General features: G+C 39.6%; 1 protein-coding gene across 1 annotated transcript in view; it reads right to left on the minus strand.

The window, feature by feature from the left end:
- Positions 1–13,657, minus strand: part of CA10 (carbonic anhydrase 10) — a 539,027-nt gene that overhangs the window by 299,571 nt on the left and 225,799 nt on the right. Inside the window, exon 3 of the mRNA XM_012463586.3 lies at positions 710–852. Within this exon, the coding sequence (XP_012319009.1) occupies positions 710–852 (143 nt within the window). The remainder of the gene's footprint in view (positions 1–709; positions 853–13,657) is intronic.

The raw sequence follows: 13,657 nt of genomic DNA on the forward strand, positions 1-13,657 counted from the left end.
TTTCTGCATGTGCATTTTTTTTTACCCTGAACGACCTACTCAACAGTAAACGATAGCCAAGTAAACACGAGCCAACAAGAGAAATGCTAAGATTCCAGTGATGAGAAGACCCGATGGGCACTATGCCCTTGCACAAATTAAGGAGGAGCTCATTATGGGGGGAGGAGAGTGAAAGAGGGATTTAGGTGTGAGAATCGCAAAGCCCAGCTCAGCATTAGGATTCTTAGCCAGCAAGTCGCCCCTAGGAAGTTTAATTATTGATTTTCTTATAAATCATCTAAGGTGATTTTTGTTTGTTTTTTTCCTCCCAAGATGATAAACGTCTGATTTTACTTTTGTTAATTGGTTTTCCCACTTCATTGAAGTTAAAAGAAGGCCTAGTAAAGCAGTTTCTTAGAGGAAAGATTTTTCCAGCATGATAGGCAGGAGTGGCCACTATACTTTCTGTTCTTTATGGGGGTACCAAGGTTGTCTGATAAGACCTCAGGCAACCTCCAGGAGCACAGAGTAATTAGAAACACAAGAATTTGACTAGTTAGGGAGAAAAAGCGTAATGTAGACATATTATCTAATGGCAGCAGGTCTGAAGTCTGTGGTATTCCTAGGTGGGAGGCAAATTCATCACAGTCACTGAAGCCTGAAGGATCAGCTTTCAGAATCAAGATGGCCCCATCTTCAACTTTACCATGGAAGCAATATGGTGGCTTACCTTCCTGCCCCCTGTGTTGATGCGAAGAGGTGTCAGAAAGGGGTCAAAAATCATGTGACTGGTCTCTATGTTGACCGGCGACTGCCGTTTCCCCACCGAGCAAAGATTCCAAGCTGAGTTCACCAATCCCCAGAAAGAAGGAACTAGAAACAGAAAGAAATTATAGAATTAGGCTGAGTGGCAGGCTGGGGAAACAACATAAACAGACAGAGCTATGTACAAGAGTGGTAAAAATGGAAGAGAACCACCAAATGTTTCCACCCATGGAGATCCCTGGGGGTTGCTATGGGATTTTCCTGGCCTGAATCTCGGTCCACTTCTCTAAGTCCTACCTTCACGATCTCGTCATCAGATTTCCTTGTTTGAGGCCCACTCATACTGCGGTTTCTTTGTTGAGGACAGTCATCATTAACTCTTTCATGCTAACATCATTGTTCAGTCCACATCATCTTTGCAATATACCTGAGGTAGTCCAAATATTTAGCAATTCCCTTGAGTTGATGCTCTGCTTTTCCTATCTGACAAGAATCATGTGAAAATCAACCTTATCCTATTTAGAAGTGTTTCAAAGAAAGTGTCATTCAGTATACACAAAGTGTTTTTCTTTGGGTTGTCAAGACTAAACTGAGGGAGTGACTTTTTTTTATGAGCCCACCCCCTGAGTCAATGCCAGATGAGAGCTTAGCAACCTGACTTCATCTTTGTTTAGTTCAGCACTGTGTCATTAATCTAATGGACCAGAAGACAAAGACTTGGTGTTCATTTGATAGGCAGAAAAATGGCATTGAGAGCTGAGCACAAATACCCAAAGGAAACGATCCACTCATTTTCAGTGTCACATTAAAACATCTATTAGAATAAATGTCTATGGCAATTTCCAGTTCTATTTCTCTTTATTTAAGAACGTTTTCAGGGCAAGGGTGGGGAGCCAGCCTACTAATTTTATATCAGTGAAGATCAAAACTATACTTTCAGCCTTTACCTGTCCCTCTCAGTACTTCCATTGAGCCTCTGGATCCATGGATCCTTCAAATTCCCCCGGGGATGATATGGCCAATTATGCATCCACCCATAAGACCTGCTGTGAACTCCTATTTTGCATCATGCCCTGGATTAGGCTGAATCTTGAGGAAGGCAGATAAGCATAAGAAGAACTAACACACGCTGGACGCGGTGGCTCACGCCTGTAATCCCGGCACTTTGGGAGGCCGAGGCGGGTGGATCACAAGGTCAAGAGATCGAAACCATCCCGGTCAACATGGTGAAACCCCCGTCTCTACTAAAAATACAAAAAATTAGCTGGGCATGGTGGTGTGTGCCTGTAATCCCAGCTACTCAGGAGGCTGAGGCAGGAGAATTGCCTGAACCCAGGAGGCGGAGGTTGCGGTGAGCCGAGATTGCGCCATTGCACTCCAGCCTGGGTAATGAGAGCGAAACTCCGTCTCAAAAAAAAAAAAAAAAAAAAAAAGAAGAACTAACACACTGGGGAGGGTCACCAGTGTTAGGTCGAGTGTGATATTAGCCAACCCTGCCAGGGAAGAGGGGAGTCAGGGAGTGACTCCTGGAGGAGATGAACCTATCAATCAAGTTAGCCTCCTTAAATGGACCTGTCCTCTCAAAACTCAGATTTAATTAAACTCAAACTGAATAAAGCCTTTAACTTACAATAGCCATCATTCTGCCTATAGCATAGATGGAGAAAACTAAGGCTAAAGACAAGTTTGGCAGACACTTGCCAAAGATACTCAAATTCTAGGACTCTCTTCTTGTTACAGGCAACTGTAACAGTCGTGGGAGGAGAACTAAGAACAAGTTCCTTGGCAAACACTTCAACATCAACATAAGATGGGCCTCATTTTGAAAGATGACAAATATCTAATTTGGTTTCATCCATGCCAATAAGCCTCTGGCAGTCCATTCCCTTTAGTTTAAGGAGTTTGAATGGGCTTTTCAGTTATTAACGACTTTCAAAATGGTAGCAATGGCCTGAGTTACAGAGGGAGAAAGAGGAGGAGGAGGAAGAGGAGAAACGAGAACATTGACACATGTGCACGTGCTTCATCGGCACTCTTATCATTGCTTAAAAATATGTTATCACTGGCTGGGCGTGGTGGCTCACATCTGTAATCCCAGCACTTTGGGAGGCCGAGGCGGGAGAATCATGAGGTCAGGAGTTTGAGACCAGCCTGGACAACATGGTGAAACCCCTTCTCTACTAAAAATACAAAAAATTAGTTGGATGTGGTGGCAGGTGCCTCTAATCCCAGCTACTCAGGAGGCTGAGGCAGGAGAATTGCTGGAACCTGGGAGGCGGAGGTTGCAGTGAGACGAGATTGCACCACTGCACTCCAGCCTGGGCGATAGTGCAAGATTCCATCTCAAAAGTATACACACATATATACATTATCACTATAGGTTACTTAACACCTTTGGAAGGTACCATGTCCTGGCAAGACTACAATATTTAAGAAAATTTTTGCATTATGAATGTACTTACATTATACATATAAACTTGTCTTTTCTAAACTACTCTTTTTTTAAAAAAACACTGACTTAATCTTGTATTTATTTATCCCTCAGTAATCTCAAATTTATTATGAAAATAAAGCCTTCATTAGGGCATTCTCCTAGCAATCTTTGTCAGTAATGCACACACAAGTGGCAAATGTGAGGATGCCGGGGATACACTCAGGGCACCTCCGCAAGTGAGCCGAGAGGCCCTTGGTAAGTCATGTGTCCTTTGGACCTGGGTCGTTCTTCATGGTTCCTGTGGTAGGCTGAATAATAACTCCCGCAAATGATGCTGACATCCTGATCCTCAGAACCTTTGAATATGCTGTCTTGGGTGGTAAAGAGTATTTTAAGTTAAGGGTCTTGAGATGGAGAAATTATCTAGGATTATCTGGGTTGGCCCAGTGTAATCACAAAAAGTCCATGTAAGAGAAAGGTAGGAGGGTCAGAGATACAGAGTAAAGATCTATGGATGGAAACAGAGGTCAGTCAGGAGAGAACATAATACTGTGTTGGTTTGAAGATGGAGGAAGGGGACATGAACCAAGGAATGCTGGTGGCCTCTAGAAGCTGGAAGAGGCAAGACATGCATTCTCCACCTAGAGCCTCCTTGCTGTAAGGAATACAGGCCTGCTGACACCATGATTTTTAACCCCTTGAGATTCTTTTACTTTTGGCCTTCAGAAACAGAAGATAATAAACGTGTGCTGTCGTAAGCCAGACAGTTGTGATCATTTGTTGTAACAGTAATAGAAAAGTAATACAGCACCGCTTTACCTTTAAAACTGTGAGACGATAACCTCTTTGACAATCAAGACATCTATGAGGCTTGCAGGGCTCTCCCTAGAAGGCAGCTGCATGATAAAAGTAGTTACAGCTGGTGCACACTGCATGTCATCTACTCCCATGAAAAGCATTAACAAAAATAATTCCAAGTCCATAAATGGATTGTAAGACTGCTATTATGTGGCAGCATGGGTGGGCAGCTGCTGCTGTACTTTACTAATAAACGTCATGCCCAAAAAGTACCCCCACAAAAACAAAAACAGCAAAAGTTTTATGAGAACATCTGCCTTCTCTTTTACTGGGCATGGAATTCTTTATGACAAACAGTTTCAGGGTTTTATATCCCCACTTCACTATCGAAGCCTGAGTCTCTGATGCTAATCACCTGCTCAGCCAATCGAGGAACAACCGAGAAACAATCTCACCCGCTCAGCTGCGTCCCTCATTGCTCCAGTCCTGAAGGGGTATCTAAGTTTATTTACCCCTGAATTGCTGATTTTAAATCAGCTATGAATTAACAGCTCTTCAGAAATAGAAGCCACCTTACAGATCATCTGACTTAAATGCATGACATGGATTTAAGGCCACAGAGGCAGGGAGTAAAGTCCTCCACTCTCGGTCACACAGCCAGGTAGAGGTGAGAAAGGACAGAGTAAAGAACAGAACTGAGGTCTCAAGATTCCCAGTGCCACTGAGCCTCTGCTGCTCTAAACCCCTTCCTCTTCAGCAGGCTCATATATGAGCAGATTATCATAGGAAATTTCAGTTAATTGTTGTCAAGACTCCTGTAAGACTTTTGATATCATTTCTCTTTTGGTAAATCATGAGTCAGATTAGTGTCTATTTTCCAGTTAAAATAAATTTCTAGTGCAAAGGTTCAAATCAAACTGCTTTGAAACTCAACTATTCTAAATAAAATTAGGATTTTAGGGAGCCATGCAACCACGGGGCAACACACACAGAATGGTCTGGGTATGAAAATACTTCAGTGCAGGTGATGGAGAATGTGTTTGGGTCCCATCTGCAGGCCCCTGAGGAGACCTAATGGGATGATTACACACAAAGAGCTGCTCCAGGGATAGTTTCTGGGGTCAGCTGCACCGGGCAAGGTTTTAGTGCAGACAAAAATAAGAAGTCAGTGCTGTTAGAAGCAGTGTTAAGTGCTGGGGCAATAATTAAGGTATTGAAGCTAGTCCGGGGACCTCAAGTGCCAAATGGACCAGAATAGGTCTGCAAATATGGTGTGATCTGGATTCTAGAGAAATGGTTTAGGACAAAGGCTGTGAAAACCGGAGGGCAGGAAGTGCCCGTGCTTACTGGGGCACGGGAGTGAGATGGCTGACTTTGCATGCAGAGCAAGGATGGGCATATGAACTAAGGTTTCAAGATTTAGAGTGAGAAACTTGCCCTGTGGGTTTGTGCAGAACTCTCAGTTATCCCCAAGGTTCTGATACTTAACTACCCTTCATAGTGTTATCCTTCAGGTTTACAGATATCCATGTCATCTTTAGGGGCAAAAGTGGGTTATATAATGCTGTGGCAGGCACTGCTTCTATTTCTAAGCCAAGAGAAATATTGTTGAATTCTTTTTCTCTTAGTTTCCATGGCTATCCTCCCAGATCAGATTTCTAAACTTTTATTTTTTACAGACTCCGTTATCATGGCTTATTAGCTAATGCCGTGTCTTTTTTTCTTTTTAGCTTTATAATACAACTTATTGTTGAGAGAAAATGCAAATAAAGCAAAATAGAGTAAGAATCACTCTAATTAACGGACAACCAGTCTGATGATGTTTGAATTCCATCATCCCTGGCATCCTTTTTGTACAATCTTCTAATTTACATATAAACTAGAACACAAAACAGACCTGAATATTTTTTGCAAATTAATTTTCACACAGCCTAAACCATGGAACTTAACTGCTGCATCACAGCGATGTGTTATCTTGCCAAAATATTTCCCAATGGCACTACTGCCATTCTTACCATAAATTACAAATCCCAAACGTTCTCTTGGCTCTGGGTCCAGTGAGTTATGAAAGATGTTCAGTGACTTTGTGATTTCAACTGCTTAAATCATGAGCCTTGGCAAACCCAAAGCAAAACTTATCAGCTGCTTGTTCACATCCAGGCAATAAAAAAAGCTCCAGTTGTTTATTAACACACCTTGGCAACGCCCAGACAAAAACAACAAAGTTTTCACCAAAAACAAGAAATAGGTCAGGAGAGCAAGGAACCAGAGAAATCAAGTCCCATAATGAGAGTTAAAACTGGCCTTATGACATCTTTGTCCTAGAGAAGATATTCCAAAGTTAGATTGTAATTTTAGGCATCTTCCTTTTTCATTCGTCCTGAGCCAGCAGCATTTGCTGTTGTGGGCAGGATGTTAGACATTTGGAATTAATTTATACAGCTTATGTGAATTTGCTAAGTCCTACAGCAACAAGATAAATTCAATTCAAAAGCATCTACTGACAGCCTCTGATGTGCCAGGCATTAGGCTTGGCACTGAGAGTTGATGCAACGAATCTTTACTGAGGACCTACTAGGTGTCAGGCACTGCCATCTGTTCTGGGAAGTCAATAATGAATGAGAGAAATGGTTCCTATTCTCACGACTCTTGCAGGCTAGTGGGAAATATGGGAGATAAGTTTATATATGTCTATCTGTGCAAAGCTTTTGGTAAGCATGTTGTAGAGACAAGATGGAAATGAATCATAGTGTAAAGTGTGGATGGGAGAGATAACCTAGGTAGCATGGTCGGGGTTGGTCTCTCTGGAAGCATCAGCTGGTAAACTCTGGAAGAACTGGAAAAACTGCTTCTTAACAGTGGCAGGGGAAAGGACATCCAAGGCAGAGGAAAAGAGCAGAGGTCTTGGCAGAGAAGAGCTGATGTGTTTAGGAAATGAGAGGAAGTCAGTGGACTTGAGCCTGATGAACCAGATGAGGAAAAGAGTGAAATGAGATGGGGCTGGCTGGATAGACCAGGAGCAGCTGGTTCAGGGCTCTGCAGGCCACACTAAGGAGTTTGCATTTTATTCCAAAGTAATAGAAAGGCACTGAGAGTTTAGGCAGGGAAGTACCATGTTCTGATTTATGAATTAAAGGCAGGTATCTGCTTCCACTGGAACACAGCCAAGAGCAAGCTTGATTAACCTTGGAGTAGTTTGAATGGGAAAAGAATTGGTTCCCAAGCAACAGTTGGGGACATAGGTTTTTATGTGAATTTAATCCTATTGCTTTGATTGTGTTTAAATTCCATCTCAAGGCAGAACTAATTGAATGTTTTAAAAATTACTCTCTTCAACATATGTGCGAATAAAATCATGTTTTCCTAGGATCCAACTAGTGTTTTACAAGCCATTCTTTGAAGCAAGGAAGATTTTCCTGAAGACACTCAGCTAAAGCAATCTTTTCTCATTTTCAAGCAATAAACTAAGTCCCCTACTTTTTGGTCAAGAGAAAGCAAATGAAAGTTGGGAAAATGAATACTGGCATAAAACATATCTATAGTGAATTCAGTCCTACAAATAAAGCCTTCCACTTCAATATAGCAATCTCTACTTTGGGGTTATAAAGCATATGAATACATTTTAAATAAGAACTCATATCTTTCCCTTGCTCTTTTCCTCACCGATTCTGATTTACTGTCTCTTCCTCTCTTCTCAACTGTAATAAATCTCCACTTTGAGCCATTATTAATGAGCAAGTTTAAAATACCCACTGCTGCAGGCTTTTGGTCCCTTTCTGATTTCAGATTTATTTCATAGATGGAGTTGGCCTTAAAGTTAACCCCTTTGCTGATGAATTCTTCCTCCAATGCAGGGCCACCGACTCATAGCTCGTGGAGGGTCTTTAATTAGGGCTGCCCATTGTTAAAGATAAGTTCTCCCACTGAGAACTAGGGCTGTCACTTGGGAACCTCTAAGGAATTACACATACCCTATTTAATCCATAATCATTAATTTGTGCATTCATCTAAAAAATTAATGGACTGTATCTAATGAACCAGGGATAGAAGGATAAATCCAAATGTTCCCACTCTTCAGGGCACTCAGTATGGTGGGAAGATAGACAAGCTAACAAATAGTTATAACAAAACATGGTAAGTGTTATAATATAGGTATGTGTATATTAAAGCTTAAATTAATTCAGAGCAAGAAGCAGGCTGACCCTAGCCCTTTTCTCAAGTGCTAAGGTAAGCCTTTCTGGTAGAGAGTGCACTGTTTTAAGACATACAAGTCTTGTAACTAGTGAAAACACTGAAGCATTTCCTCAGAGATATACTAGTCCTAACAACTAGGAGGGATTATTGCTAGAATGCAAACTATTATTGAGGGAGAACTGAAGCCACTGAATCTTCTGACTTCTTAATGTTTCTCCTCTACAGCTATTATTCTATGGGGAAAAGATCCTGAGCTACCATGTCCTTACCATAGAACCATGAGAAGGTGGCTGGCTATGTGACTAGGTGGCTTCATTTCTCTATCTAAAAAAATGGGGATGACAGCTACTTCACAGAGTTGTTGGGAAGACTGTGAGAATGTATTTATAAATGGTCTAGCATAATGTTGGCTCTATATTAAAGATTTAAAACATTGAAGAAGGGGTTGAGTGAGGAGGGGGAACAGCATGAACCACGCTGTGATTCCAACACTGTAGCATTCTCAGGGCAGAGACAGATGAGGGTGAAGGATCCAGGCAGAAGGATACAGGGAGGCAGCTTTCAGATGCCCACCCAACCCATCCTGGTTTCAGAACAGGGAGCTTTGATGGGAGTCTAGGTCACAGGATTAGTCGCTTAATTCTATACTTTTAATAAGCCACGCACATTTATTTCTTGGATCCATAGCTCTCAGTGTCTGGATACATGGAGGAAGTGAGCAGTGATATGGGTCATCCAAAAGGGTTTTCAACCCTGAAAGAAAAGTCATTTTAGTTTAGCTTTCTGGAGGTTGTCAGATTATTTATTTGTGCAACAGCAGCAGCTGTTTCCTTCTTCTTGTTTGTGCTTAGCTCTAAGTGGTGACTGGCTTGATCCCCAAAAACACATCACTGAAGATAAAGAGAAAGGAAGGAAGAGGGAATTCTCTTCTGCTGATTACCCACTGGTTAACAAGTTCTGTTCTAGGAACTTGACACATCTTATCTTGCTCAATCGTCCTCAATATTATTGTTTTACATGTGAGAAAATTAATACTCAAAGAGGTTAAATGACTTTCCAAGTTCACCAGACCAGTAGGTTAGGGGACTAGAATTTGAGATCAGTTCCTTTCTTTAAAACAAACAAACAAAAAATCAAAGAAAGTAATGCATGTATGATACCATGCCAAATGATACACAGGTGTATAAAGCAAGAGGTAATCATCTCTTCCTCCTTCCAGTGACACCCTGAGGTAACCAGTGTGACAGTGTATTAGGCATATTCGACATCTTTCAGTGTGCTCCTACAACAACACATATAAATACAGATATATATGATATATATTACAGATACAGATATATATATATAACAGATACAGATATATATTATATATATATAATAGATACAGATATATATTACAGATACAGATATATATATTATATAAACATATATATATAACAGATGCAGATATATATATAAAAATATATATTTGAGAGGTTCTTTTTTAAAAATCAGTATTTTTATAAAAAGTGACATTATGCCATGGATGTCCCTCCATGTCCATACTAATAAAGCTGCTCTCTCTTGTGTAAAGCTACAGAACTTCTGTAGTTTGAATGCACCTCACTTCTCTCAATCATTCCCTAGATGAAAGACATTAAAGTTATTTCCATCTTACTTTAGCATGGAAAATCAATGCTGCAGTAAATAACCTCAGAGATACTCTTTTTCATACTGGTGCTTTCATTTCAGTAGGAAAGACTCCTAAAGGTAGTATTGTTCAGTCAAGGTATGCACATGCTTTATTTTAATAGATGCTGTCAAATTAGTTTCAAAGATACTGGTAGTGACTTTGATGGATATTTACTCGCCTATCGATACGTGTGAGGCGTCCATTTTCCCACAATCTCCATAGTATTGGATGTTATTTATTATTTATTTACAGCAATCTACGGAAAAAAATGGCATCTCACTGATTTAATTTGCATCTTCTAGCTACTAGAAATATTTCTAGTATATTCTCATATGCTCATTGGTTATTTGCATTTCTCTTCTGATTGTATTATTCATGTATTTTTTTCTCTGGGTTATTTATGTTTTTCATTTCAACTTTAGCTGTCATGTGAAATGTAGAAATATTAACCTTTTGTGATATGGTATAAATATTTTCTCCTACCCTCTTATCTAGCTTTTAAATCTCATTTTTGGTATTTTGCTATAAAAGGATTTTACCATTTTGTACAGTTGGATCTGTTGATCTTTTTTCTTTATAAAGTTTCTGGGTTTTCTCCCTCATTTAAAATGGCCTTTCCAACTACAGGTTACATATATGTTTTCCTTAAATTTTTATAAAAAGTTTTTATGATTATACTTTTTACAACTTCATTAAAAATATACCAGTGATTAATATTTGTAATGCTATGAGACAGGGGTCTAATATTTTTTCCTAGATAAAAAGTGAAGAGTGCCAGCATTATTTATTAAACAAACTATCTTTCACCATCAAATTGAACGCCCCTTTTATCATAGACTAAGTTTCTGTATGTACTGGATTTGCTTCTGGTCTTTTCAGATTGTTTCACCTATTTGTGTATTCCTGTGTCAGTGCCATGCTGTTTTGAGTATAGTAACATGTATGGTAATTTATATGACAAAATGTCCTGATCAAAAAGACTGTGCTTTTCCTCTGCTACCACTATAGGACCATAAACACCCACGCTCCAGGGAAATCTGGAGTTAGGACTAGTGATCCTAGGAAACCCTTACACTTTTGGAGCATTCTTGGGGGCACAAGACCATGAGAAGTTATCTGGCTCCTCCTCATGTCTTCAGGTAGTTACGTACTTCAGCCATACCCGGTAGAGGACAGTGCCTGCCCCTTTCCTCAAAAAGCCCTCAAGGGAAAATTTACTCTTTTAATAACCTTGGAGGTAGAATTATTATTGCCTTGATTCTTACCAGTTTTATAGGAATCTGAGACATAGAGATGTTAAACTAACTTGTTCAAGATAAACAACAACAACAAAACACCCTGGCAAGTTTCAAAACACAGATTGTTCCGGCTCCAGATGCCTTGTTCTTTTAACTCCTGTGCTATACTTCCTTCCTATTCTGGTGCCCTGACTTAAGCCAAACATGCTTTCTCTTGAGCCTCAGTCTCCTCATTTGTAAAATCAGGGTCCTAAGAGGATACACTTTGCTGAATATCTTTGTCCACCAAAGTGATAATGAAAAATCAAAACAACAAAATTAGCAATGACCAGCATAGCCAATTCTATTTACTTATGGAGTCATGGCATATACCATTGGTGGGAGACCAGAAAGAAGGTAGCTTCATCAAATTATTCATAAGTGCAGTCCCCAAAAATGGGTACAAGTTTTCTCATTTTATAGATAGGAAACTGAGGTTCAGAGAATTGAGTAATTTATCCAAGGATATTCAGCCAGTGCACAGCTAAGCTGGTGATTTGAACTCACCTCTAGAATTCTCATTCTCATTCTGCTCTTATTCATTACTCAGACCCAGCCCAGAATTAAGACAAATTAAGCTGCCATCATTGTTTCCTCCTCAATATTTTGCTTTCCCAGAGTTAAGGCTACTGAATCAGATGACTTGTTCTTGCAAGAAACCACGGTAAGGCATAACAGACAGTCTGGTTTATGTAGGCATTAAGCTCTTGTGTGCCTGTATCAGGTTTAAGATTTAGTCTAACAGTTGTATTAAGCATTATCAGGTTACATTTTGGAGCCAATTTTTCTTGCCCCATGTAATTACAGGTGCTTCAGATAAAATCTGAAATTAGTTGATTGAAGCTGGGAATTAAAGCCACAAAGATAAGAATGTCCAATGCATGTCAATAAACCAGCCCATTAATTATTTCTACCTACTCAACTCTGAAGAAAATGACCAGGCTGACACTTCTGGATAATCACATGACCTACTTGATATTTATACAAAAGCTGAATCTTCTTGGCTTCCAGAAGCACATACCAGTAATGCTGAAACCAGCAGGGACATGAGAATTAAATGCCAGATAAAAATAATATGGCCACTGAAAATGGGAGATCATCTTCTGCCTTTGTAAATTCAGCAAGTTCACTAAAACAGTATCAGGTAATGATTTCCTACAAATTCAAACATCTGGTGAAGCACTTATAAAATCCTGCAAAACATCTGGATATCTTGGAATACACTGTCCTTTATCTATTTTAGTATGCAAACATCTCACTGTCCCTCTATCCCTCTAACACTCACTCAATATGTATGTGCAAATTATACTCTTACACGAATGTCAACAGTAGGTGAATAATAAAGGGTAAACTGTAGAATTGCAAACCCTACCACCTATTAATAACTGCATATGAAGATCAGTTGAGCTTAGCATTACAACCCATTGCAATTTTTTATTGTGTTGACATTTGTGTAATTCTACAGAAATTTCCAGCTTTTCCAGTCTGTCTTGAGATTTATGTGTATGTAGGGTATTTTCTTTATCATTTACAAAAAAAACAGGGCTCAGTTATCTTTATGAGACATGGGGAAAAATAATCTTCATTCTGTCACTGAGTTTTGGAGCCCAAACACAACACAATTGGTCACCAAACATGCAACAAAACCACATGTACGATCTGTTTGTGTTTTAATGATTTTGCACTTGGATTCCTTGTCCAATAAATGTGCAATGTGTTTTTTATTGAGGTGCTAGATTTAGCTTCTATGATATAGTGTCTTGACCAACACATTTAATTTGTCCTCTTAACTTTCCTGTTAGACTTTTGTGTAATCACACTTCCTGTTAGCCAAGAAGGTAATCTTGTAGGCATTTATTATATATATATATATATATGTCATCCCTTAAATTTTACCAATGATCAAATCTGGGTGACAGCTTTGAATGCTTTGAATGTTGAACCTGGCTACTAGTAGTCTAATCCATGTTCCCACTGCCAAGTACCTTAGCTTTTGTTACAATATCTTACAAAAGTTTCCTTTCACAAATGACATGAGAGCTTGGCAGACGAGGAAAGGCCAGGACTGAAAACTGGGCTAGGTCCATGGTCCATAACAGAATTTATGTGTGTGTGCAACATAAATAAATTTATTAGTGTGCAACAATGTCAGGATAAGGTTACTCTAGACCTGAGTTCCCTTGCAGCCCTGGAGTTCTGATTTGATGCCACCACTATGTTGCCAGTTTTCATTCCAATACGTGACACAATGCAGATACCAACAACTACTTATTGAATGGGTGGATGGATGGATGGACGGATACACGAGAGAGGGCAGGATCAAGTGTCTGCTTTGCACACCATTTTCTCCCCCATCCTTATCGTACTCCAACCTTACAATACAATTTGTAGGATGAATGGAGGATTATTCTACTTCATTTCAATACCCTCAACAACACATTATGCTCATGCTTACTTTGTGCTTTTAATTATTCTTTCCATTTTGTATACCTCCTAGTCAAATTCTATACCTCTTAGCACCTCCAATTTAAATCCCAA

The sequence above is a fragment of the Aotus nancymaae genome, unplaced genomic scaffold, assembly GCF_030222135.1.
Source record: "Aotus nancymaae isolate 86718 unplaced genomic scaffold, 86718_ANA_hifiasm-v0.15.2.pri h1tg000072l, whole genome shotgun sequence".
NCBI classification, from domain to species: Eukaryota; Metazoa; Chordata; class Mammalia; order Primates; family Aotidae; genus Aotus; species Aotus nancymaae.